This window comes from Zootermopsis nevadensis, unplaced genomic scaffold, assembly GCF_977971745.1.
Source record: "Zootermopsis nevadensis isolate Lab colony 2312 unplaced genomic scaffold, Znev_1.0 Znev_ptg000013l, whole genome shotgun sequence".
Classification (NCBI taxonomy): Eukaryota; Metazoa; Arthropoda; class Insecta; order Blattodea; family Termopsidae; genus Zootermopsis; species Zootermopsis nevadensis.
Genome location: NW_028259145.1, coordinates 13,681,394 through 13,709,187, shown reverse-complemented (window position 1 = coordinate 13,709,187; position 27,794 = coordinate 13,681,394). Strand labels below are relative to the sequence as shown.

Below are 27,794 nucleotides of genomic sequence, written 5' to 3'. Positions count from 1 at the left end.
TTTCTGTTGCTATGTGTTGCACAATTGTCTGTGAGCTATGGTCTCACCACTTGCTCTCGAGCATCACTGCAATATACTATTGCCAAACAAAAGCAACCATGTTTTTTGCGAGCAGATGAAATTCACGATAGCCAACCAAATGAAATAGGATGGGGATGATTTTAAAATTTAAGGATAAAGTTGCTGTGAAAAGTTATCCTGCCGTAAAGTTAGGACCTAAATAATATTTCTGATGATATTAATTGAGAAGTTTTGATTCGGAAGTGATATGTTGCAAATTAAATTCTCCGTTTAATGTTTTTACAGGGACAATGAAGAAATCAGGTTGTCAGTTTTGACCAAATGCGACATCTGCGGAGCTTTGTTTCTAAAGGATTTAGTGGAAGTTTTTTGCACTTTATAATTGTTATTTGTTAAGTTCCATATAGAACACATAGGTTCAGTACAGAGACTTGAGTAGGACCATAAAGTGTTTTTTCTTGGGTGTAGATCTGTACTTACATTACTTTTAAACTTTTGGAAAGTCCTCAAGAATGGTAGGCTTGGCTGGCGGTGGACACCTCTACAACCCTGCGGCAACAGCAGAAGGTTTGGTTTTTCTGTGAACAATCATTTAATGAGAAACGCGTTACTTTGAAGATTTCCGTGTTATGAGAATGTGAAAACATGTAACTGCAAATATATTTATAGTGACAATAATTTTAAAGTATCTTACATAAGGTAAATGTGATAACTCATTAAAACTGTAATATTCAAGATTAGTGGAATCTTTTCTCCTACACTCAACCAGTTTGAAGTAGGCCTAGGAAGACATAAGGGTACGTAATTTAGGTCACGGAATTTAATTTCCTATTATAACCTGCCAAGTTTCAACTCCAGATCTATTATGAATGACTTGTATTGCATTTTCAGTACAAGAGATGACGGCCATGACATCAAATGCTCCGACATCTGCAGATGCATGTCTTAGTATTGTGCACAGCCTCATGTGTCATCGTCAAGGTGGTGAATCAGAAGGGTTTGCCAAGCGAGCTATTGAAAGTCTAGTAAAGAAGTTAAAGGTACATTATAGTTCTGACAACAGTGTATTTTTACTTTATCATTTTTTTAGAGTTATATGTTTGCATTATGTTTTTCTTTTCTTTAGGAAAAGCGTGATGAACTGGATAGTTTAATAACAGCTATTACAACCAATGGAGCTCATCCAAGCAAGTGTGTAACTATACAGCGAACACTGGATGGCAGGCTTCAGGTATTATAGGCAGAGAACTAGAGTGCTGTTTTTATTTTTCAGTATAAATTGTACTTGTTTTGCATGACATGGTGAATGTTGATATTTACTTCCATTGATTGGTTCTATGTAAATCATACATATGTAAAAACTTTGAAAAAAATTGATTAAGCTTCTGTTATTTGTCCATGTTTAACCATATACTGGTTATTAGTATTGGATATCACAGCTTCAAGTGTTTGTTAATATGTAATGGTAGCAGATGGTTGAAATAATCTACGTTGTGGTAGTATAGGTCATTTTGAAATAAAAGCATGAGATCAGCTTCTCATTATCTTTCTGGTAAGATTCTGTTGAGAGAAAATAGTGCCTTGGCATTTTGTGATTCACTTTCACTGCAGTGCATAGCATAGGTCTGTTGCAGATTAAAAATAAGAACTATATGTGCTGTTATGTTTATTTTCCCTTATATGTTTTGTCATGGGAGAGGAACTTGCCAGTAATAATAATTCATCCACCACCTGTTGCAGTTTGTAGATGCTACAAATTTGAACTTCTGAAAATTAAAAGTAACCAATCACATTAGTGCCAACATGTTGGATCAGTGAGTGCACTAAAGTGACCAGTTCATTTAGTTAATATATGTAGCACAAAAGCTGAACTTGTGAATGCACTGGCTATTAAGTCATTAATTACTAACAAGGAGAATCATAGCTATGACTGTGTTTTGTCTGTTATCTCTCATTTCACTGTGCACCTTTTATGTGGAATGTAGATAAAGTGCTTATGAAAAATTTACATTTTTGTATTAAGTTTGGTGGCAATATCAAATTAATTATTAGAGCTAAGAGTGTGAAATTTTTGTACAGAGATAGATGTAACATATCTTCAAAAACCCATATAATAATAGTTCACATTAGGCATTTCAGAGTTAGTGTCTGTAGAACTTTGTTTTCATATATGATAAGTGTTAATTATCCAGAATTTTTATTACTGAAATTTATGGGTTCGTGGAGTTATCATGCCCCTTTCTCATAACATTTGACCCATCTGATGAATTTCATTAGACCTTGGTATGGACGTCATGATTCTAGAAGCCACTCTGCCTTTATTTTTTCATTTCCTATTATCACCATTATCAGCATGTTTTAATTTCTTACCATCAGTAATATCACCATATTGGCTGTGTGAACTTGTAAGGTGGGAACAAATGTAATGTCGACATAGAATCCTTAAATATTGCGTGGAAAAAGATAATTGAAAAATGTGAATTTTTCCCCCATTATCTTTGTGAGTGTTAATAAATAACTTTTGAAGGTGTGTTTACACTTGTATTCTTTACTTCTACATGAATGTCCAAAAGAATTAGTAATGATGGACAAATTTGTATCACTCCATGTAATTGCCTGGGCAACTGAGGCAATTGTTCCAGCTGCACACCACCGGTTTGTATGTAATGGATAAGAAAATGTTTGGATGAAGGTGTGGTATCTGTGGGGTAGCAAATAACTTGAACATTTTAAGGTAATTTACACTGTCTACTGTCTGCTCTTGGTATAAGAAGGAATTAAGTACTTTTTGACAGGTAAGGACTCTTCATACATTCAATTTGGGGCTATCCCATTCATACAGTGAACTTCATGAAACTCTTTGAATTGTTCTTTCAAGCAATGCAAACCATTTCTCATTGTGTGTTTTACTTTTTTTGTATGTTTGAAATGAGTATTTTATAGCCAGCCTGTATGATCAAATCTTGACAGCAATATGAATATTTCAGTTTTGTAAAACAATTATAATGAAATAATTTTGTACCAGTGAATGAGATGCTTCATGGAAGACAAATAGTTTGGGAAAACCTTTGATGAATCTTTTTAATTTAGGTTGTCAGGTAAAATTTCAACATCCACGTGTTCTGTCTGGTATATTTTATTGTCTTTCAAGAGAGAGCATAGGTTGAATCAAACATGAAAATTTTGTGGCTTTTGTTTAAAGTACTTAATACTAAATAAGCAAAGTATTTGCAGGATTCAGCTGAAAAGTATTTTCTGAACAAATTTAAATAGTTATTGTTAATATTATGTGATGTCAATTCAGAATCTTCATGATAATGTTCACCAGTTTCATTGCTGTCTTTTTTAATTTAATGCTTTTGTTTTTGAAATATTTAAAAATTCTGTAGAAGATACATGTATTGAAGTAACTTTTCGCATTTTGTTTTTATCTCATAAAGGATGTTTTAAAGTCTGTCACAGTGCTCTAACAGTTCACACATTAAATGCAGAGTAACTTTTTCTGTTGGTACATGTACATTTTGTCAGTAGTAAGAACAGTGTAGAACTAGTGCAACTAAGAAACATTGTTTACAGAGCCACCTACCAAGTTGTGTACATAAAAAAATTTAAACTTTGTATCAATAATCTTGGAGATAAAAATAACTGGAAATGGAAAAAAAATCATAAAAATTAGCAGCAGTGGGTTTATATATTTCATTACTCAGGTTATTCAGTACTGGCTTGTAAAGATGGTGTTTGAATTGTCTCCAGTGTATATAAAGAAGTGTATAAAAGTATTTAAATTTTTACCATTATTTGTTCTCAGCCGTGGGAATAAAAGCAATTACTTTTGTTCTGTGTTTTGTGATACTATACCCAAATTTAGAAGAAAATTATTATCAAAATTGCTTTTAGTTAGTCTACCATTGATTGTTCTGATATGGAATGGGTTTTCCTCTTCATTAATTTCGAATTAAAGACAGAGATTACTCTGTTTTATAACTGGATCAGGTAATCAAGGCTGTATGTGTTTGGACTAGGTGCTTCATCTGAGTTGGCCAATATTGGCATGTTATTACAAGAAGAGTTGCTTTTACTAAGTTAAGCATTGTAAATATATTTTATAATTTAGGATTTGATTAATTTTTGCATGACCAGATGGTGATTGTGGTGTCATGTGACTTGCAGGTTGCAGGACGCAAGGGATTTCCACATGTCATCTATGCACGGATATGGCGATGGCCAGATCTGCACAAGAATGAGTTGAAGCACGTGAAATATTGCCAGTTTGCATTCGACTTGAAGTGTGATTCAGTATGTGTAAACCCATACCACTATGAACGTGTGGTATCACCAGGAATAGGTTTGTGTAATGTTGCTGTCTGTGTCTTTAAACTTTCTGTCGTTTTCAGAGTTTTATGTTGCTTTCAGTTTTCCAGGCCCAGTGTCTCTAGGTTTTATCTTTCTTTAAGTTGAATTGTATATTGAGAAGACAAGGCTAACACTTCATCCATGTGAACTTGGATCTGTACATGGTGAAGAAGTTCAGAAGAATATTACAAACTTCATAAGTCATTCTTGGAAGCCACTTTTCTATACTCTGTGCTTTCATTCTGATAGGGAAGCCACTAATTTCTTGAAATGAATTCTGAATAACTTGTACCACCAATTTACATGATACAGCTAACCGACGATCTTAAACAAGGAAAGAAGATGAAGTTCCAGGAATTAAAACGAGAAGCTGAGAATAGGGAAAACTGGAGAGCTCTTTTTGGGCAGAGCAATGGACCTGTCGTAAGGCAGAACACTGAATAATAATAATCACAAATATTGGTTATGAAAAATTCCTGTTTTACATCATTATGCTTGGTTTTTCTAACATTATTTCAGAATATGACATTTGCCATTTTTGTTTTTGCAGTCCATGTTAGCAATCTTGTTTAATCTGTATTATAGATCTGTCTGGGTTGTCTCTACAATCTGGACCAAGTCGGTTGGTGAAAGATGAGTACTCTGCTGGTGTGGTGGGAGGTAGTGGCATGGAAGTGGATGGAGATGTAGGAGTGAGTCATACTGTACCACAAACAATACAGCATCATCCTCCCCCACCCCAGTTCTCTCTCGGCCTACAGCAGCAACAGACAGGTAAAAAAGGAGTGCTTACAATGTGAGTACTGTTGATCATGCACCATTGTAGTGGAGTAGCTTACTGTATATACAGTTTTTGTTGCATCTGCTCTCCTGAAATTGGTGTTTGTCAAATTTGAAGTGTTATTTTGAATTTGAGTTGATATGCAGCTGTTAATGTTCAGTAATGTTAATTCTTGGTGACTTTTCTCAGTATTCAAGGTAGGCTAATTTATTTTCAGTGTTTCCTTTGTTTTTCCCTGTTTCCACTGGCTACTTTGCTCTATATAACTGAACCACTTGTGTACTTCACTGACTTCTGCCATTATATTTCTTTGAAATGTTGGTAACTGCATAAAAAGGCTACATGTCAACCCAGAAGATCACAATCCAAATTTTTACTGCCATGAAAACCTCAGATCTCATGAAGGAAGAGAATATGTAAAAAAAATATCATTTACATAATTTTAGGTCAAGCTCCAATGCAGTTACATGGTAAGTAACAGGCAACACTGTGGACAGTGGTCAGAGTCTTAATATTTCTGAAGATGGTGCATTATAATACAGGATGATTCAAAAAGGACTTTACAACTTTGAAAGTGTATAGAAATTTATTCAGAAGGCTTACAGAATCGGTTGAGGTGTCATTTTGTAGCAAAACAAATCAAGTTTTACCTCAAACAGTCATTTTGGTTCGATGTGATTGCCATTGGTGATACTACAGACATCCCACCTGAAATCAATTTCTTGCCAAACATGATCCAGCATATCCGGTGTCACTTCTGCAACTGCGGCGGTGATTCGAGCTTTGAGCTCAATGAGATTGGCAGGTAAGGGTGGAACATACACACGATCTTTAATGAAACCCCATAAGAAAAAATCGAGAGGTGTCAAATCTGAGAATGAGATGGCCATGCTATCGACCCTGTTTGACCAATCCACCGACCTGGGAAACGGTTATTGAGGAAATCCCGGACTTCTGTGAGGTGGTGCGCCGTCTTGCTGGAAGTGAATGCGTCCTTTTTGGTCATCTTTGTGTAACTGTGGTATGAGAAAATTTTCGAGCATATCCAGATACACGATACCGTTGATGGTTCTCTCATGGAAAAAGAACGGGCCGTACACTTTAACTTTGCTAAGGGCACAAAACACATTCACTTTTGGGCTGTCACGAACGTGTTCCACAACAGCACTAGAAGCACGCAGGCGACCTGGAGGTTTGTCATGGCGAACAGAACAACCAGTCTCAAAATTCTTGTGCCAAGAGTAAATTGTAGGTCTACTGGGAGGATCCTTGCCATACTGGGTGCAAAAATTTCGTTGAACCATTGTCGCAGATTTCGTTTCTTGAAACCACAGCACACAGTGAGCGCGCTCCGCACCTGTGAAAGTAGCCATTTTCAAATGCACTGCCACTTGCGCTTGCGGTGACGGAATTCGGTACTACAGCACAATGTGAGTCAAACTTGATTTGTTTTGCTACAAAATGACACCCCAACCGATTCTGTAAGCTTTCTGATTAAATTTCTATACACTTTCAAAGTTGTAAAGTCCTTTTTGAATCACCTGGTATATAAAATTGCTCTTTTGAATTTTGTCCATTGTATAAATTATAAAACAATAAAACTACAAAATTCTGAAAGCTGATTCTGCTTCTGTCTTCAGGTAAACAGATTTGTCTTTCTGCCCTTTTTCTCCCCTTTTTAGCTGAAGACAGAAGCAGAATCAGCTTTCAGAATTTTGTAGTTTTATTGTTTTATAATTTAGATGATGGACAAAGTCCAAAGGAACAATTTTACATACTGTGGACAGTGGCTTGGCACTGATTGAGCTTGATGGAGACAATGGAAGTTGTGTATACCCAATACATGTGGCAGCAAATAGCATTGCTTGTGTAGGAGAGAAGAAACTGAGCATGTTTTTTTTCAATGCCATTCCATCTGCTTTGAAGAAGGTAGCTCTTTATGTGTTTTTCAGGATTGCATCTACCATGTAAATAGAGAAGTAGCTGCTGTTAAGGTGATAACTTCACATACCACAATGAGCTGTATTATTTTGTTGCAGAACCTGCTCAAAATTAAGAAAGTGCACATATGAATAGAGTTTACTGATGTCATGTATTGCTGTTATAATTTATACATATTGTGTTCACTGCATCTTTTAGCATTTTGTTTTCAGATTAGAGTTCTCATACATGATTTTACCCGGACTTTTATGAAAAGAAATATACTTCCAAATATTTATCGACTAATTTGCATTCTATGTTTAATAAAGTAAAGTAAAGCTGTCCCACTATATGTGTTTGAGAATAGGGTGTTGAGGATATTTGGGCCTAGGAGAGAAGATGATGGGGTATGCAGAAAGCTGCATAATGATCAGTTTAAAAATTTATACTCCTCCCCAAGTATTGTCAGGGTGATTAAATCAAGAAAAATGAGATGGGAGGGGCATGTGGCGTGTATGGATGGGGCAAGAGGTGTGCACCGGGTATTGGTTGGGAAGCCTGAGGGGAAGAGACTGCTGGGAGACCTAGATTTAGATGGGAGGATAATCTCAGGCAGGATCTGTGGGAGATAGGAGTTGAAGGAGACTGGATTTTGTTTGCCTGGGACGGGGTTCAGTGGAGGGCTTTGCTTAGTTCGGTGATGAACCTTTGGGTTCCGTAAGCCATGTAGTTAGTCAGTCCCACTATATGCCGTGTAGGCATTTGGGGGGAGAGGAGGTATTGCTTCTACTCATTCTTCACCTCGGCACTAGATGGAGGTGAGTGGTCAGCATCACACCCTGGCCACACTTTACTTCTGGGAATGGCCCCTGGTACCCATTGGATAGGTTGGGTGGGTGCCAGAGCAGGTCCGGATGCAGAGGCTAGAGGAAAAATCCTCTGCCCCCTTCGGGAATCGAACCCCAGTTGTCCAGTCTGTAGCCAATCACTATACTGACAGAGCTACCCTGGCTCCTCATGTTAAGTACCAACTAAAAATATAAGCATCCAAACAGTTTTATTTCACACAAACTAAAAACGATACATTGAAACAAAACCTTTTTCTCGTTTATGATATAACGAATACTTTTATACAGTTCAACAAACAGGTTTGTATATAAGTAGAATTTGAGGTTTTCATGGTAGTGAGTCCAAAGATGGCTGTCTTCTTGATTATAGCACTGTGTAGTCTGGTAGAAGTCTACCAGTGTTTCAGAGGTCCTTGCTGTCTCCATCATCAGGGTATTGGAGGCAGCAAGGACCTCTGAAATGTTGGTAGACTTCTACCAGGTTGCATGGCACTACACACAACCCAGAAGACACGCCATCTTTGGCCTGTACATGTTATGGTAACATGTAGTATCATAATTGTTATTTAACCTTTATTGTTTCCTTATTGAGGAGACTGATATTTTGTCCTGCTATTGGTTTTTTGTGTTATATAAGTGTTCCTTTCCTCTGCATTTGTAAGAGATTTGACTAACATAGCTGAATATTAAAGGCTGCAGTGTTCCTAAAACTGCATCATGTCTCTTTTAGAGTAATCATTTGCATGTGTTACAGTTATCAATTACTGGTATGCAATAATTAGCATTTTGTCACATTTAGTTTATTATTGAGTTTTTGGTGGTTTTATTTTGATTTAGTTGAGTTAGTAGCACACGTACTATCGCTTGTCTTAGCAGGTGACTCGGTTACTCTGTTTGGAGCTCCTGGGGCTGGGCGGAACACCAAGATGGAGCCACCACCACCAGATACCTGCCCACGATCCACATGGGTGCCTACTAGGCTGTCACATTGTAAGCTTTGCCCACCCACAGAAAATGGTATCTTGTGTTTTGAAATTTCAGGATAATTTCTAGACACAGATAATAAGTTATTTATATCTGAAGGTGGAACTTACTAAAACACGCATGGGATTGTCATATGATTGTGGTGATGTATGAAGATTTACATTTTCTAACTAATGGAATACTGATGGATATACCATAGTGTGAGAATGCATAATACTGAATTATATAGCATGTGAAAAATTAACTCTTGTTTCCAAGTCATCCTTACCAAGAACTTAACAATGCATTATGTATCACAAATCATGTGCCAAATGGCCAAATGCCCTGTGATCTTCTTGATGGTTCACCAGACTGGTTCATATACTCAATACTGCTCTGTGAAGTGTCCTGCTACACACTATGTAGGCGCTTGGGGGGAGAGGTCATATAGCTCCTACTCATTCTTACCCCAGTCATCCAGTCCATAGTCATTACAGTAAATGAGCTGCCCTGGCTCTTGACTACTACTCTGATATGTCATAATTTTATCTTCTTTTCTTTGAGATTGCTTTGCACAGATAAATATAATCCCGTGTAAGACTTGAGGTTCTCACAGCGGTGAGTATGAAGATATCCGTCTTCTGGGTTATTGCGCTGTGTAGTCTGTGTACAGACTACACAGCGCAATAACCCAGAAGACGGATATCTTCAAATATAATCCCCCCTCTTCCACACAAAAGAACTCTCTTCCCAAACCTCCAAACCCCCTAGTACTCATTGACTGCATGGAATGTACAGCACAAAAGTGTGTAGATAGAAGCAGATGCTCTGGCTGGTAGTGCACTGTTGGAACACTAGAATTAGAGGAATATGAAAGAAACACAACAGAGGCACAATATTATCATTGTCATCATTAATATTTTTGTTAAAAAATATTTTAGCATTGTGGTGCATTTTAGGGGGATATGTTTTATTGCATTTCTACCTGACCTGACGGGGCATGTGGCGCGTATGGATGGATCAAGAGGTGTGCACCAGGTATTGGTTAGGAAGCCTGAGGGGAAGAGACTGCTGGGAGACCTAGACATAGATGGGAGGATAATCTCAGGTGGGATCTGTGGGACATACGAGTTGAAGGAGACTGGGTTTTGTTGGCCCAGGACAGGGTCTGGTGGAGGGCTTTGGTTAATTTGGTGATGAACCTTTGGGTTTCATAAGCTGTCTAGGTACGAGCACTTATGACTAGAGATGAATGTCTTGCCTTAACAATTTGTACAGGAGTGCTGAACTGTACAGAGCATTTGTGATTATTCAAGTAACAAATTTACTTTGGTTGTTTCATGAGATTTACACAGATTTTATTTGTAATGCCCAGGTTTCATAGTTTAAATGCTGAATGAATACTTTGCAACTTGAAAGGAAAACCAAAACAATATTTGAATGAGTTTAGTTTTATGAAGGATTGGTATATCGTCTACTGTTTAAAGTTATAATTTTACTGAATTATATGAAAGTGGGTTTAAGGATGATATTGATGCAGAAGTTTAGATATATGCCAATATGTGCTACTGCCTTGTAGTAACCTGCATTCCTCGCTGTCTTAATGCAGGTTACTACAAGGCAGTAGTAGTAGTAACCTGCATTCCTCGCTGTCTTAATGCCCACCGTTTCTGAAAATTGCACAATTCAAATAGTTACATCGTTTCTAATGGGCTATATCTTTATTGTAGGTAATTTTGAAAAATGTTTCGTATCTTTCCTTTTGTAAGGAACTTTTTAATATGCAAAGAAACCATGGTTACAAGTGGTATGTGTTGTCTTCAGCTTCTGGTTCTGCTGGTCATGGTTTGGTGCATACAGTTGCATCTCCTACAAGTGGCACACCAAATACAATGACTTCCCAGCAGGCTTCTATGACCTCTTCACAATCCACAGTTGTACCAGGTCCCATGGTATCCCCCACACAAACATCAAGTACACCTGGGCCAGGTTCCTTCTTTGGAGCAGACAGTTTGTCATCTGGTGGGGACACAAAAGCTGTGCTTGCTGCATCACTCAGTAGTAGCCAGCAACAGAGCCCCACAGCTGCACCACTCTCACCTCATCTGCAGCAGAATGGCTTCACGAACTCTGGTATGCTTAGCTTTGACTTTACATTTACATTACTTTGTGCTTGTTTTGTGTGGCACCTTCTGTGATGGAAAGAAACACATTCAATGATTTATTTATATTAATTAACTCGGTGGTTATATTATATACAGAGGGTGTCTAGGGTATGTATTTTGTAATTATGTTTAAAATTATTCGTAAAATGATAACACTTAACGAAATATATTCCTGCAGATCTGTCTTTGTTAACAGGCAACATTAGAATATCCTTGTGTGAATTGATATCTGAAGCTTCTCATTCCAATATGTTTTTGCAGTCACATGGGTATTTATTTGCACCTTTTAGGAATCATATGTATGAATTGAATTTTGGAAGAAGGTGGTTCTAACCATTGTTGCATTCACAGGAATGTTACTAAATATGGTCAAGTTATTTGGACTTTGCACATGTTCTTTAGAGCTTTATTGAAAATCTTCAGTTAGAAGTGTAAGTGGTTGCTTATAATGTGAAATAATTTTATGTTACTCTTAGGTACACTTAGTAATACATCACCAAACCAACAACAGCAGCAGCAACCATTTACTGGAGCTCAGGGAACTTGGACTGGTAATAATACTCTGACTTATACCCAAAGTATGCAGCCACCTGATCCTCGTTCACATCACCCTGGATATTGTAAGTGGTCATTCATTTTCCTGCATTACATTGTAGGAAAAACTCATTCAGTGACATGAATGAGTTTTTTATATTTTTTTATGATAATAAATTTTATATCTGTTGTATTGGGTTGAACAGAAAGTTTTGGCATTTTCTAACCCAACAAAACCCCTCTTGGGGCCACAACAGTGGATACAGGGATTGGCACCCCTGAGGTACCCAAGCTACCCAGTGCCTGGGGGTATAGCTGGGCCACCCTACCTCCAGGGGCTATAAATATGGACATCTGGCCCTCCAGGTTGGGGGGTTGGGCATGGGGCTAATGATCCCATACTGCAAAAATAATTGTTACAGAAACTGAAGTGAAACAAAACTGAGTGGAACCTTTGTTGATGACCTTTGGCATGAAATAGAAAAATGAAGTTTGGGCTTTGGAATGTTTGGACCCTGAGGGAAAGCAGCAAATTTAAACAGGTGGGAAAGCTCTGGAAGGAAGTGAAGAGATTGGCTGACAATCATACTCGTTGAAGATATTTCACATAAGCCCTATGCTCCAGTTAGGAGCAACAGGAATTAGGATAGGAACCCAACAACACCATAAGTTCAAAAGTTTACTGTCAACAATTGGACCAAGTAAACGGATGCTTTAAAGAAAAATGTCCACATCTTATCAACAGAAAAGGAGTCATCTTTCACCAGGACAATGCTCGTTCCCATGTCGGTTCAGTGACGCAGGAATAAATAAAGGAACTGGATTGGGGAATTTTGGACCACCTACCATATTCATCTTTTATCATTTATTCAGATCATTGAAAAACCATTTAAATAACAAGAAATTTGAAAGATTTGAATAGGTCAGCAGTGGTATCTTATAGCATATTTTGAATCAAAACCAAGAAGTTTTTACAAGGCCAGAATTTAAAAGCTTGAGACAGGTTGTGAGATGGTAATAGCAAACAGTGGAAAATATAGTTGTTTAAATATTGTAAATATATTTTGTAAAAAGAATGATTGTGACTTTTTATTTTAAAAATACAAAAACATTTCGTTCAGCCCAATAAATATAAATGTGATATTTCTGTTGGTCAAAATCAGTTGAATATCTGAGTATTTCTTTCATTTTTATAATTCATGTTACCTAATGGCAAAATTAACACAATATTTATTCCTAGCATTATGAAAATTGTACTACTAAAGTTTCACTGATTCCTCCCCCTTCCCCCTTTTTTCTCAGGGGGCCACAGTGCAGCTCAGCTTGGCTCAGATGTTGCTCTAACAGGTTTGCTGTCAACTCAGCCTGCACCAGAGTATTGGTGTTCCGTGGCGTACTTTGAGTTGGACACACAAGTTGGTGAAACATTCAAGGTGCCATCCTCATTACCTAATGTGACAGTAGATGGTTATGTTGATCCTTCAGGAGGCAACCGGTTCTGCCTGGGAGCACTTAGCAATGTACATCGCACAGAACAGAGTGAAAAGGCTAGGTATGTAAACAGTTTTTATTTTTGTGCATATCTGACATTCAGTTTTTGAGGTAATTGTATACAGGTAAATAGATTTGTTTTTAATAATACAGTTTTGATTTTGATTTCCTATCTTCTGGAGAGCTAGGTTAGCTCAGTCAGTCATTATAGTGACTGGCTACAGACTGGACAACTGGGGTTTGATCCCTGACGGGGGCAGAGGATTTTTCCTCTAGCCTCTGCGCCCAGGCCAGCTCTGGGGTCCACCCAGCCTCCTATTGAATGGGTCCTTTCCTGGGAGTAAAGCATGGCTGGGGCGTGACGCTGACCACCCACTCACCCCCATCTAGTTCCAAGGTTAAGAATGAGTTGGGGCTATACCTCCTCTCCCCCGAAGCACCTACATGGCGTATAGTGGGTCAGCTTTCTTTTTACCTTTAAAAGTGTATTAAATACAATTTATTATTATGATGCTCTGCACTCTGTCACAATGTACATGTTATTTGACATTAAATACTATGAATACTCCTGGAATTTAAATGTCGTCTCATAAAGTTTTAATGTCGTAGGGCACTAAAGTGTGTATGCTGACATAAAAGTTGTAAATATTGTAGTGATATATTTGTGATTGCAATATTGCTTTTAGTTCTTCTATTTAGAGTTGATATCGTCATTTTTAACACATGCTGTTTGATATGTGAATTGAGTAGCTCAGTCGGTATAGTGACTAGCTACAGTCTAGGTAATTGGGGATCAATCCCCGACAAAGGCAGAAGATCTTCTTGTGGCCTCTGTATCTAGATTGGATCTGGGGTCCTTTCCTGGGGGTAAAGCATGGCTGGGGCGTGATGCTGACCACTCACCCCCTTCTAGAGTCAAGGTTGAGAATGAGGAGGAGCTATGCCTTTTCTCCCCTAAGTGCCAACATTGGCATGTAATGGGATGGCTTTACTGTTTGATATGAGACAAGAGATTTTATTTTAAACATAATTTGGTGTTTTAAAATAGAGATCTGTGAATGCTGGACATAACATTTCTTATATGGCACCCTTGATATGTAACCCCTCAACTGACCTAATCCCCAAATTAATTTTACCATTTCAGAGTTTTGTTCTTTCACATTCTCTTTTCTGCATTTTATTTCAGAATTGAAATATGAGGGGTTAAAGTTTCTTACTTCATGTATGTTGGTTATGTATTTACTTACATTCATTGTATATTATTTTTATTATTTATTGTAGAATTATATTATTCGGTAAAAACCTGCACTGAATAACAGTGGTTGTATTCCTATATTCTGTTTCTAGTATATAAATCGGGGAGACTTCATCAGAATCTCTTTGTCCTTTATGACTACGGGTTCACATTATATCTAATATTTCTTATGCTATATTTGATTTAGCAGTAAGTACTAGCAGCATTTCAAAATAATATTGTAAGTAGGTGGTTTATAATGCCTCCAGGTATAGTCTGTGATGACCTGCCTGGTCTCTGCACACTCTGCAAACCTAGGCGGTGACATAGATTCCATTTCTGAGGTGGGAGCTCCCATACAGCAGATTCTGTTACTCCCAGTGGTAGGGTGATAGTGAGAGTGGTGGTCAGTAGAGCTTATTGTGGGCTTTGAACCACCTGGTATCATTAACATTTTTAAAGTTTTATTTTTGCCAGAGGTGAAGGCTTTAATTGTAAGCAGAGAATCTACTCACAAATGTTGCTGGGGATTCCTTTGAATGAGAGTTCAGTGTTTTACTTGGAGTCTGTCAGGTTTTTGTAATTATTTGGTGAAGTACCACGTGATTATTTTCAGATTACACATTGGTAAAGGTGTGCAGCTGGATTTAAGAGGTGAAGGAGATGTATGGTTGCGCTGTCTCAGTGACCATTCGGTCTTTGTACAAAGTTACTACCTGGATCGAGAAGCTGGGCGGGCTCCTGGTGATGCTGTGCATAAGATCTATCCAAGTGCATATATCAAGGTAATAATTTAGATCACTATTTTCTAAAATTTTCATATTCAATGCTGGTGCTCATTGTGCATTGTTTCTTTACAACTGTTTGTAGTATAGCAAATTCCGTGGTGTAGTAGAATGCGTGATAAGCTGGAGTAATAGATAGGATAGAGAAAACAAGAAATGCAGGAATTTTTTGAGAAAATCTCTTGGAAAGTAGTAGCCTAGAAGATTGAGCAGGAAGTGGGAACTTAATTTAGAAATTTAGTTCAATGTGAAATGCCCTGAAACAGTTTTCAAGATTTGTCTAATCTCACATACAGACCATCAATAAGTGGCATCTTCCTTTAAGTTCAGGTCTGCAGTTCATATGATGTATCTTCCCTGTGATGAGTTGATGAGTTGTATACAATACATGCATTGAGTACTCCTACACTCAAGATTCTTTTCAACAGTTTTATATACCATTTGTAGTCTCCTTTTTCTTTCAGTTAGTTGGTGTTTATTTCTCTTTGTTTGAGATCCAACCTTCCCATAGCATGATTATACTCTGCCACACACCTTGATCATTTTGTGCCTTTGTATTTAGAGTCAGGTGCAGTAATTATGAAAACTGAAGTTTGGATTTTCATCTTTTAGAATATACTAACCAGTTACAGAATATGTTAATTGGTCTTATATAGGATGAAAGAACAGTGGTGATATTGATATGCTGAGTGTTTCAGACTGCAGTATATGATGCAAGACCTAACACTTTGAACATGTTGGAGAGCTGTGAAGATTTACAAAATTTAAATTGCACTCTTATGAAGAGGAAAGTTATCTGTAGAAGTCATAACTTCACATTAAGGTTTTTATGATTGACTGTCAAATGTGTAAGTTATTTCTGCTGTTTACATATAGGTGTATACAGCATTGTACAATAAATGTATATGATAATTGTTAATAATAGATTTCAACTCAGGTAACAGTACAGTAGACACAGAATAGTTTCACTAAGACAGGAAACAATTTTGTGTCATTTGTTAATGGATGTACAATCTAATATGAATGCTACTGATTATGGTTGCACTTACAAATACAACATTATAGTCTGAACAACAGTATCTTCAAAGATTGTACATCTTGTTTAGGAATAAAGCACCTTATTTACAGTATTTAAGCAGCATGACGTCCTGTCAGATGGGGAATGTGCATCTCTCGAGTTAACACTGCAGCTGTGGTTACCATAAGGAAAGTATTCTAGGTCTATATAAGATGGATTGCAAAGCATTTCTCTTTGCAGTGATGATGGAGAATTGTTCCATTAACCCTGAGAATTTAATCCCATATATTTATTGCGCAGCCATTGTCTTATTGTAGAGCCACAAATTCTTCCCTGTAGGTATTTGATCTTCGGCAGTGTCATCGGCAGATGCAGCAGCAGGCCGCAACTGCTCAAGCAGCAGCAGCTGCCCAAGCTGCAGCTGTGGCAGGCCATATCCCAGGACCACACTCTGTTGGTGGCATTGCCCCAGCTATCAGTAAGTGGATCAGCAAATACTAAAATAGTACTTTTTTTTTTGTCTTTTGGTTTCACATGGAATCACATTTGTTACTGGTAACAGAAATCTGAACAAGAATAAGGGAATAGAAGAGTAGTATAGATAGATAACTACTTTTGGTTGAAGGTACACAATACTTCTCTGCTTTCCAGACATAACTAACAAACTAACTAGATGGCTTACGAAACCTGATAGTTCATCACCGAATTAACCAAGGCCCTCCACTGGACCCTGTCTGGGGCCAACAAAATCCAGTCTCCTTCAACTCCTATCTCCCATAGATCCCACCTGAGATTATCCTCCCATCTACATCTAGGTCTCCCCAGCAGTCTCTTCCCCTCAGGCTTCCCAACCATTACCCATTGCACATCTCTTTCCCCATCCATGTGTGCCACATGCCCCACTCATCTCATTCTTCTTGACTTAATCACCCTGACAATGTTGGGGGAGGAGTACAAATTTTTAAGCTCATCATTATTCAGTTTTCTCCATTCTCCATCATCTTCTCTCCTATGCCCAAATATAATCCTCAAAACACTATTTTCAAACACCTGCAATCCTCAAATTCTTAGAAAACAGACAGGAAGACAAAATATTTTGAACTGAGAAGTAGCAAGCATATCCGGAATTTAGTCTCCTCCTAACTTTCTCATAAATATCATTTTGATTTGTTATTGTTGTTCCAAAATATTTGAACTTTGTCACACTTTCAAAGGATTTATTAGCCACCCTAATATGATTCTGCCCTCCTGTCTGCTGATGAGATACTAACATATACTTATGTTTTTTTCTGAATTTACTTCTAGCCCCACCTTTCTACTAGTTCCTAGTATAACTTCTGTGTTCCTCTTTATTGTATTTATATCGTCACCCAATAAATTAACCTCATCAACATATGCCAATAGCTGATGTGTTCTTCTCTCCATACAAACAATTTTTATTTTTATTTTGATGAAAGTGTGTTATGTGCATTTTTGGAACCATTATTAAAACAGTCTGTTCTATTGCAAGTTGGAACATCTGTGATAAATTCACCAATATCAAAGGTTTTGAATCATTTTAAGTGCCCTGAAGATGGAGTGCATAAAAAGATGCATGTTTGGACTGAAGTAACTGTAATGCCTTAAATTATAGTAAAATTTCATTTAAAATTTGTGGTCTAATTTTGCAAACATCTGCAGAATGAGAGGATGTGATTTACATTGCTTTTACTACAAATTGGTTTGAAGACAGTCCCCCTATGATTCTGTTAATTGTTCAGCATAAAACTTCGGTTAAGCTAATGTATCTCCCAGTATTATTTGTTGCAAAATGGTTTTAAAATTTCCAAAACATCATATATGGCCTTCCCTGCACCCTGTGGCCCAAGTCCACAAGTGAAAATTTCCCTCTCTAATTTTACATGTGCGTACAAGTCCACATGACTACTGTATACTTCATTTTCATTCATACATCACATTTTCTATTTGGGTTTTTGAAATGATTATTTTAAGTACATTTTGAATTTCAGTGGCCATCACACAGAACTTATTCCATTAAAATGTTTCTGTTCCATGTTGTATCAGTCTCATGAAACCAGATCCCCTCATTGCATATTATGTGCAAAACATTTTGCCATCTGGTGTTATGACTGAGAACATTAGCTCAGCGGTACAATTTGTTAAATTGTTTGCTGGAACATTAGTTTCCTCTGTGACAACAAGCAAGCATTGACAAACATCAAAGTATTAATCACATTTTTATTTAGGTTTTTACATTAGACCTCCAGGTTCCTACAACTTTATATATATTGACTTATGTACATTGACATAGGACATTAATTACATATTTACTGCATTTTATGGACAAAAATAGTCTGTATCACGTGTAGGTTATACCCGTATTTTTGGTTGTATAATTTGTAATAAAATGTTACATTTGTATAGGTACATTAACACAAGGTATGTACAATTTTCTCATTTGAATGAATCAGAATGGTTACTGATACACCTCTTTCTTCTTTTGTAGGTCTGAGTGCGGCAGCAGGTATTGGTGTGGATGACCTGCGGAGGTTGTGTATCCTAAGGCTTAGTTTTGTGAAAGGCTGGGGACCTGACTACCCCAGACAATCCATCAAAGAGACTCCCTGCTGGATTGAGGTAAACAAGTGTAGTTTGAATTGTTCCCCTTATCTATACTGCTTTATGAATTAGCATGGTCTAGTAACAGTTTATTTAACTGTGGTGTTTTCTTCAGGGTTTTCATATCTGCATTTATTTGTGGTTTGTTTAATGTTGCTTTCAGTAGCTATAGTGTCAAATTATAGGTTGATTATTGAATAATGAATTTAAAAAGATGTGGAAGAAAGCTGTCATGGTCTGAGTTAAAATACTATCTCAGCATCTGCTGAGAGAGACTGAGGCAAATCATAAGAATCTCTGGATCACCAGTTTCTTGGCCAAGATTTGAACCTAGGACCTCACAGACATGAGGCAGGTTTGCTAACTACTCAGCTGATGCTTTTGGTTTATGCATGTAGTTGTGGAAAATGTTTGTGATGTTTTTGAATCACCTAAAAGTGATGAGGATGAAAGATGATTTATATAGAAAACAGGAGATAGGAGATGCATGGAGAACAGGAATGGCCTTTTGAAGAGCCCTAGAAGGAAGGAATGAATTTTGTTCCAGAAAGGAACATAATAAGAATTGATCAGTTATTTCAGTCAAGTGGATATCGCTCAAATGTCATATTTGGGAGGTACTGGGTTTAAACCCTAGCCAGGAGATTGGCTGTCCTGATTGAGATTTTTTGTGATTTTCTGAAGGAAAATGTCAAGATAGTATTTTAAATTAGGCTGTGAACACTTCATTCCATTTCCTTTACTGACTGTTCTGTTGTTTGCCACTAGCAATTGAAGACATATTAGTAAACAAGAATAAGGATAAGTGTTATCTTTGTCCACCGTTCAGTGCATTAGTGAATTGGCTTGAGGGAGTGGCCTTTGCTGTTCATGTTGTTTGGATGAAGCTCAGTCTCCTTTGCTTCTCTGTTTTATGGTCCATCATCCCAGTCTGTTACAAGATGCTTGATGTCTTTCTTCTTATGAATTTAAACCATATAATGAAACATATTTAATTGTAATAACACTCATTCTTTCATTGTTGACATGGAAGTGTAAGAATTTAATGCTTTGAGGGGTAGGGGTAAATTCATTTGCTCAATTTCATGTGCAGGAGATATGTTTAAACTAAGGGAAAGAATAATTATAGAGATGAATGATGTGGGAACTGCTTTGTTCAGATGCATTCCTCCTGTTTGCAGGTACACTTACATCGTGCTTTACAGCTGCTGGATGAGGTTCTTCACACGATGCCAATTGACGGGCCTCGAGGCATAGAGTGAATGTGAGATGTACTTCTATACTCAAACTGACATAATGCACTGCCATATGTATTTATACTCATCACACTGAATCATGACATGTGATGTTATTGACAGTAGAGCAGTCTCATTTGTTGGTAGGGGTGGGAGTGATAGGGCTTTTTCAGTTGTTATAATTTTTATTTAATATTACTGACATTAGCCTTTAAAATAGTGATTTTTCTCTTTCTTCCAGTTCAGTGTAAAGGTTTTCACCATAAAAGATGTTGTTTGGAACTATGTTCTTTGAGACACAAACTTCATACATTTTATATGTATGAGTATGGGATTGTGGCTGTTGCCATTTCTTACTCCATTTCTATTCTCTTCAGTCATGCCAGTCTCCTTGAAATCCCATACGTTACATGGTTCCTTGACATTTTCCTTCCATCTTCTCTTTCGTCTACCTTCCTACTTTTTGTACACGCCCAATTGTATCTTATTTGCCAGTCTATTTCCCCTATCCTCTGCAAGTGTCCACACTATATATTCACTACTTTCATCAGTCAATCCTTCCACTTCCATTTTCTGCCTCGTTTCATTATGATTTAATTAATTGAAATAAGGAACAAAAGTTGAAATCCTTCTGAATTGAAGTGTGTGGGAACTGGAAGTTGCAGTGAATGGTTTGTTACATCACATGGTGTTAGAATATGAATTTTATATGAGTTTGAAGACTTGCAGATAGTTATAGTTCAGTCTGTTCAGAAGATACATTGGACATTATTTTTGCCCATAATATGAATTGTTAGTGTTACTGACTTAAAGGGTTACTTAAACAGCATTGTTCCGTAAGTGCAGCATTCTGTACGTAGATATGTGCCATGTCTATTACTCTAATAATTTTTTTAAGTTGTACAGTACAGATGAAATCTGTGTTGTTATGATTAATAGTTTTATGTTAATCAGAATGTACGAGTGAGCCTGAGAGAATGATACCTAGGAGACTTATAGATACAGCATTTTTGCTGTCCCTTTTCTTAATATTGACTCATTTGCAAAGGAGTATTGACATAACCAAAATTTAGTTTTATCATGATTACAGTGAAACCTCTATCCATTGTTCCCCGAACTGTTGTTCTCCTGGATGCATTGTCCGTTTTGTTCGGTCCCTGATAACGTCCCATATAAAATAATGTTACATTTTCTCACTTCTATCGTTCCTCGAACTATTGTTTTATCGCATCAATCGTTCAAAACTCTTAGTCCTGGCCCACATTTTCTCACAATGATCGTTTCTGAGAAATTGTAACGAAATTTACGCGATGTTTTTAGAATTTAAAATGCTGGGTTTTGAGATAAATTAATACCGAAAGACACACAATGCTTTTGGAATATACAGTAGCGGTAACCTGTTATGTCGCCCAACCAGCAGATTCTTTTGGAATGAGGGGTCAGTGGTGTGGTGGTGATAGTTGGAGTGAATGGCGTTGCTCATTGTCAGAAATTTTATGAGTTTAATTAGGGTGCACTCATATTTCATTCCAGCAGTGCCAGATGGCATGTGCAGTGTGAATTTCTTCAGGAATGCTTTCATTATAAGTACAAAGGAAAGGTGGGCGACACTTTTCATTCTTCTGGTTCATCTCGTTTCCAGTGGTTAAGTGTCTTTTACAGCTACATTTCATTGAGTTCGGCAGTAATAGTATTATCTGTTCATATTTCTGTTCTTCCTGTTATTGTTCCAGTCTATATATTTTTTGTTGTTCCCGTAAATATTTTGTTATTCCTGTTACTCCTGTTAATTATTTTGTTATTATTCCTGTACCATGTCTCGCCCAGTAAAGCAAGTCAGAACTCTTCAAGAAAGAAGAATTGGAGAAGAATCCATTTGAAAAAAGAATCGACATTGCTAAACGCCTTGAATTAGCACCATCTACTTTAAATGCAATAGTTGTGAAGAAGAAAGAAATCCGAAAACAAACTGACAAGTGTGGTAATTCATGCAAAAAAGAAAGAAGGAAAACCGGAAGAAAATCAACTTTCAGTGAGCTAGAAAGTGTCCTCTTCACCTGGTACCAGCAAGCATGGGCCTCAGGAATTCCTGCTGATGGCAGCATCTTGCGGGAAAAAGCCAAGACGATAGCCTCAAGACTGAATATTGAAAATTTTGCATCGAATGGATGGATTACTAGATTTAAAGAACGACGTGGCATGGTTTATAAGAAGTTAGCCGGCGAAAGTGCTGCTGTGGATATGGAAAGAATGGAGCTGTGGCTCGAGAGACTGCCAACACTGCTGGAGGGATACGAGCCGCGGGACATTTATAATGCGGATGAGACTGGACTTTTCTACAACGCCCTCCCAGATAGGACACTGGCATACGCATAATATTAGTGAACGTGGAAAGGGCTCTGTTTGGCCTAAAACATAAAGTTTTGACAAACCAGTTGTCCATTAAAGACATTTTTGGTAAAAATAAGTAACTTTGAAAGAGAAAAGTTAACTTTTTTTAAAAATTTTAATGCTTTTCTGCAACTATCGTTTTCCCGTATTTATCGTTTTTATTTCCCACCCCCGCCAAAAACGATGCATCGAGGTTTCACTGTACACACCAGTTCAGTAATAACTATTTTACCTGATGTTGCACATTATATGCCTTCAGGCTTTTGTATGTAATGCTCCCTAATGATGAACTCAGATATTTTAATGTAAATAGTGTGTGTTGCTTTGTTTTGTGAATATTCGTTATTAAAGTTCAAAATTTAAAGATGGAATCTCAGATTTTAAAATTGCACTAAAACTGTATTTTATAAATTTATCTATTTAAAAATATGTAACTATTTAGCTTTCATATGTTGCATGGTCTTTTGTCACTCAAATAATTACATATGAAAATTGTTATTTTCCAAAGAAGCAAACTGTAATTAAAATACAAATTGGGAGTTTTCTTTTGTAAACTTTGAAGTAATATTTGGCTGTGAGATGAGCATAATTGAGCTTATTTACAAGTTTAATTTGTAGCCTGGTAAGAATAAAGACATAATATTGTGATTATGTTAAGAATAGCATAAATTTTATCTAATATTGTCTTACAACTTTTTAAATGGTCATATTTCTATATTTGTTGTTTTGCCCCAGATTTGTCAGATGGCTGACTTTGTTAATATAGTAATAAGTTTAAAAAAATTGTCTGTGAGATTATTAAAGTCAACTAGTGCAAACAAGAAACAGCACAGAAAGGTATGGGCATGATCTGTTGTCAAAGCATCAGGGAAACAGGATAAGATGGCTGTCTTCTGGGTTGTTGTCCTGTGTATCTGGTAGACATTTACTGACATTTCAGAGGTACTTGCTGCCTCCATCATTAGGACAGTGTCACACAGCACAGTAATCCAGAAGAAAGCCATCTTTAGGATAAAACTGTTGGCATAAGTTCAACTTTAAAATTTAGAATTGGTTATGAAAGCAAAAAGAACAGTATCATATTCTAAGATATATGTAATTAAGGAAAAACATAATGGTGTGATGTAGGATCATCATGACCTTATTCATGTAGACAAAATGCTCAGTGTCACAACTCAGAAGGGTCAAATTTAGTATTGTGCCAGAGATCCTCAAATCCAATCATTTAGGTTGTGCAGACCAGGAGTTCTTAACCTTTACCAGATCTGATACCACATTTACTATTATTGACTCGTGGACCATGAGGTTATAAATGAGGATAGTTTATTGAAATTCCATATCAGTTTAGTATAATAATGCTTTGGCCTGCTATTGCAAACAGGTTCACATAATACTCTGTAAATTTCTTAACGGTCATTTATTGTTAAGATATGTGACACAGCTTTAATTTGAGTAACACTTCAGTATGAGGTTTTCTGTTGAAATTTGCATGAATCCTTCCAGGTGTTCTCAGTACATGCCCTAGTTCTTGAATTCACATTCGCCATTAAACTGAACAGTTGCTAGATGTACTGCTAAATACAGATGACATTAACAAAGCATGTTTTCTGATATAAGGTAAATATTTTTAATCATCCAGTGTCACAAAACTGCTTGCAGGTTGCACAAAACACATCAGCGAACCACATGTGGGCCACAAGTTGAGAACCCCTAGTGTAGATGGTATTAAGATTAAAATGCTTCCATTGGAAGATTCCCATGGAAGTGTACAAAATGCCTCTTAATTTGTATCTGTCATGTAGGATTTAATATTTCCTGTTGGCCTACATCACATGCCATGGCAAGTGGAAAATATATGGGTATGATAACTTCTGGACTTTGACTTTGTATGATTAACATCAACATTCTTGTGGGCACAGAGAGACAACCTTTTCTTCTTAAGATTCCAGGAACATAGATACCAGCAGCAAGCATTACTTTATAGTAACATTGGGGTTACCTGCTAACCCTTCATTTTCATGGTGGAACTGAGAAAAATCATTAAACCTTTCAGGCAGGATACCTGCATTTTTAACTGCTAACCTCCCAAGTAGAAGCCATATGTTCAGTTGAGAGAAGGTAAGAAACTAATAGGTAGTTAGGACTTCTTTGACACGTGTGTGTACTTACCCCGACCTCATGAGAGGGAGGTGTGAACAATGGAACAGAGGTTTTGTATGTAAGGGTCATGGGCAACACAGCAGAAGTGCAGTACTCCTACCCTGGTATCAGCAAAAAATGCTCTTGTGTGAGAGACTGATTGATGCTGCATGTGTCAGCTTATTTTCACATGTGTACAGTTGGTGTTGTGTATTTTCATGGAAAGTATTGGGTGTCACAGGGAACAACCTAGAAACACTCAGTACATACCAGCAATGTTGCTTTATCAGAATCCAGGTTGCATGAGAGCAAAATGAATGCCATTGTCACAAGGACTGCATGAAGTCTGTGGGCAAGGTGGGGTTCACAAGTCAGGTGGTCAGTCAGAGCAATTGGTGTTGTGGCTGTAAGGACTTTGTCAGTTACAGACTGGCAATAGACATGTTAAACATTCATGTGAAATTGCTGGTGCATCATCCATGATCAATGCAGTATTAATGAAAATGGATAAAATCTACGCTTGATAGGGTCTCGTGTAGTATGGCAAGGCTTAGGTGTGGAATGCACAGAAACTGCCAATTTGAATTTAGTCTTTTGCAGATGTTTGGGTTACAGGAGCCAGGAAAAGTGAAGATAATATTGATTGTTGCCCATGATTATGAGAGCATTCTCATGCCTGTCCCTTCTGTAACTATGGTAAACGCTGCATATTAGTGGAGCAACCTGGTACAATGTACACACTTCTGCAGTAAGGCCCTGCTGTGCAGCACAGCAATGCTTGAAATCATGTGGTCAAGATAGTGATTGATCTGTGAAAACAGTGGAATTAGGAGACATGAAATCTGTGCTAATGACAGCAAAAATACATTGATCTTTTTCAAATAAAACAAATTGATATTTATTTTATCTGACTGCTTGGTTATTTAGGAGAAGCCTTATTTCAGAAAGTCTGATGTTGAAGTATCAAAGAACATCTGGACAAAAGAGAGGCCTTGAGAATTGAGAGTGCTTGTGAAGATGAGTCTTAGGGAATCCTTGTGAGGAATAAGCTCCATGTAAATGAAAGTGCATGGGAAGAACCGTGTGATCCTTCGTAGAAGTAAGTTTAAATGATACTGGAAAAACATGCATGTGATATTGAATCCTGTCTAGAAATAGACTCATGTAAAATTGGAGTGCCTGGGAAGAAACATTTATGTCATAGGCAATCTAAACTAAGAATAGATTGAAAGTGGGGAGTACCTGGGAACAAACATGTTGAGCATAGGAATACTCATTTAAGCAGTAAATAAATAGTGCCTCTTTATTGTGGATGGATAAAAATGGTTGTGTGTTGGACTGTAGTGTTTTCTGTGTACAGGCTGCTGTTCTCAAAACATAAACCAACAATGTTATAATGACAAACTAAAAGCTCTAAGTTTTATAAGACTACTCAAACAGAATGAAAAAAACTCGGTGGGATCATATATTGTTTAACACTTACCATCTTCAGAAGGGGTCAACAACCTTTTCATTATCAAGCCTCACATTTGCTGTTCATATCTTGGTTGAGGGCCAAAGAAAAAATTAACAATGTTGTGGACAGTAAGTGAAACTATTCACTTGAAAACAGATAATTGCAGTATTTCTCCATACAGCTGAGTTTATTTTACAAGCTTTTAAACAGTTTTGATTTCATGTCCTTGTTAATTATTAGTTGTATAAGTTATTAACATCACAGTAATTTTCTTGTTGTTTTGTTAAATTGTGTATGGTTTGAATGATGGAACAACATACCTTTGCACAGTAATGTGATTTAACATTATAGGTCTACATATACAAAATGTTTATATATTTTTTTTATTGCCCTTGTGCTTAGATAATATGTGTGTATATATCAGTGTTCCTAAGCAGCAGAAAGTTTTTGCCCTTTTTGTTTTGGCTAATTCCCAAATCATGTGAAGGCTGGAGGGGAGGAAGTTGTAATTGAAGAGTACTTGGAAGGACTGAGTGAAGTCAAAACAATTTTTTGATTTTTATCATTGTGTTGATCAAGATCCAAACTATGTACCTGTCATCTAACAAAATGTTTGGTGGAAGTATATGAATATTCACACACTGTCTTGTCAAGTAATCTCACATTTAGTGTGATGGTTGCTCATTTATTATATGAGGCAAAAATTAAATGACCAAATATGCTGAAATGTAATTCTTTGATTTGGAATCAGCAGTAATAGTGATACAACATACTTTATACTCACTTTGAGTATGCATGGTGGAAACAGCAAATGAATACATTTTGTTTTGAAATCCTCCCTGGAAGACCATTTGGAAAACATATAAATATTAAAATTAATCATGGAGAAATAGGTTGAGAATGAACCAGCTGAGAACAATCTAATGGCAGGTTTTGTTATCACAATGATGAACTTTGGGCAGTCCATTGTAAATTTCTTGATTGGATAATTGAGTTTTATCTGCTGCTCAAGGACATCCATGCACAATGGAGTTAATTACTTGGCTCTAATCTGTGGTAGCAACTCCTAAAGGAAAAGTTAACACGAGTATCAAAATCTTCCCATAATTATGAGCACATAATTCCTTTTAATCACAATAGATGTTACAAAATGTTACAAGCCACTGACCCTTCTGGACCAGTCACAAAGTGGCTATTGATTCAGCTGAACCAGTAATAAGTAGGTGGCTTGTACTGAAGTGTGTTTTGCTGTTAAAGATTCATGGAATAAGGGGCTTGTTTCTATTTGAAAAGTTAGTTTTTCTGTTTGTAATTTTCCCTTTATGTTTATAAGGTGTGAGATTCCACAGTATTGTTGACAGTTATGTCTCATTTCTTGATTGAAAGGCTATTCTTTGTGCTTTGCAAGATGCTAAGTTTGATTTCATTGTGAAAGCTGAATTTCTAACATACTTTGAGACACAATTATACCTGCGTGTTAAATCTTGTTTTTATGTGTGTGTGTTATTGTGTTATGTTCCTTTCAGTATGTAATGGAAATCTGTAAAAAGTGTTTTGCACATGGATGCATGTATAACTATAGGCAGCAAGCCTCAAAATTTTCAGATTTCCTATGAATCCTTAGTTCTTTTTTATTCAGTCACATAATGCCCTTATTTTGTAACTTTTATGGAGATATTAAAGAGACGAGGTAGAAGGGAGGTGGAAGAGAAAATACCGCATTCTTTGTAAATGTGAAGTTTACATTTACTGAATATCTTTAATCAAAATATCAGGGGACTAAGGTGCAAAAGTGATGAATTATGTCATACAGACATAAATATAGGCTGTCTTCATGAAAA

The 27,794-nt window shown here is 36.9% G+C and overlaps 1 protein-coding gene across 5 annotated transcripts; it reads left to right on the top strand.

Annotated features, from left to right (window-relative positions):
• The first annotated feature begins 103 nt into the window (after positions 1 to 103).
• Med (Smad/Smad4 homolog Medea) lies at positions 104 to 27,446 on the top strand. Of its 5 annotated transcripts, XM_022078566.2 has the most exons (14): positions 111 to 208; positions 307 to 588; positions 913 to 1,061; positions 1,148 to 1,252; positions 4,192 to 4,366; positions 4,960 to 5,148; positions 8,797 to 8,913; positions 10,711 to 11,019; positions 11,528 to 11,671; positions 12,888 to 13,137; positions 14,927 to 15,095; positions 16,453 to 16,591; positions 18,620 to 18,750; positions 19,914 to 27,446. In XM_022078566.2, the coding sequence occupies exons 2-14, from the start codon at positions 534 to 536 to the stop codon at positions 19,992 to 19,994; spliced, it is 2,013 nt and encodes a 670-aa protein (XP_021934258.1). In that variant the 5' UTR covers positions 111 to 208; positions 307 to 533; the 3' UTR covers positions 19,995 to 27,446. The 5 variants fall into 5 exon arrangements, with proteins under 5 accessions (XP_021934261.1, XP_021934259.1, XP_021934257.1 ...); XM_022078567.2 differs by having other exon boundaries at positions 106 to 588; positions 8,800 to 8,913; XM_022078565.2 differs by having other exon boundaries at positions 107 to 588.
• The last annotated feature ends 348 nt before the right edge of the window (positions 27,447 to 27,794 follow it).

Coding starts and splice junctions, on each gene's coding strand:
- Med (XM_022078565.2), top strand. CDS start 534: ATGGTAGGCTTGGCTGGCGGTGGACACCTCTACAACCCTGCGGCAACA. Junction 11,020..11,527: donor GAATGGCTTCACGAACTCTG/GTATGCTTAGCT, acceptor TGTTACTCTTAG/GTACACTTAGTAATACATCA. Junction 18,751..19,913: donor AGACTCCCTGCTGGATTGAG/GTAAACAAGTGT, acceptor TCCTGTTTGCAG/GTACACTTACATCGTGCTTT.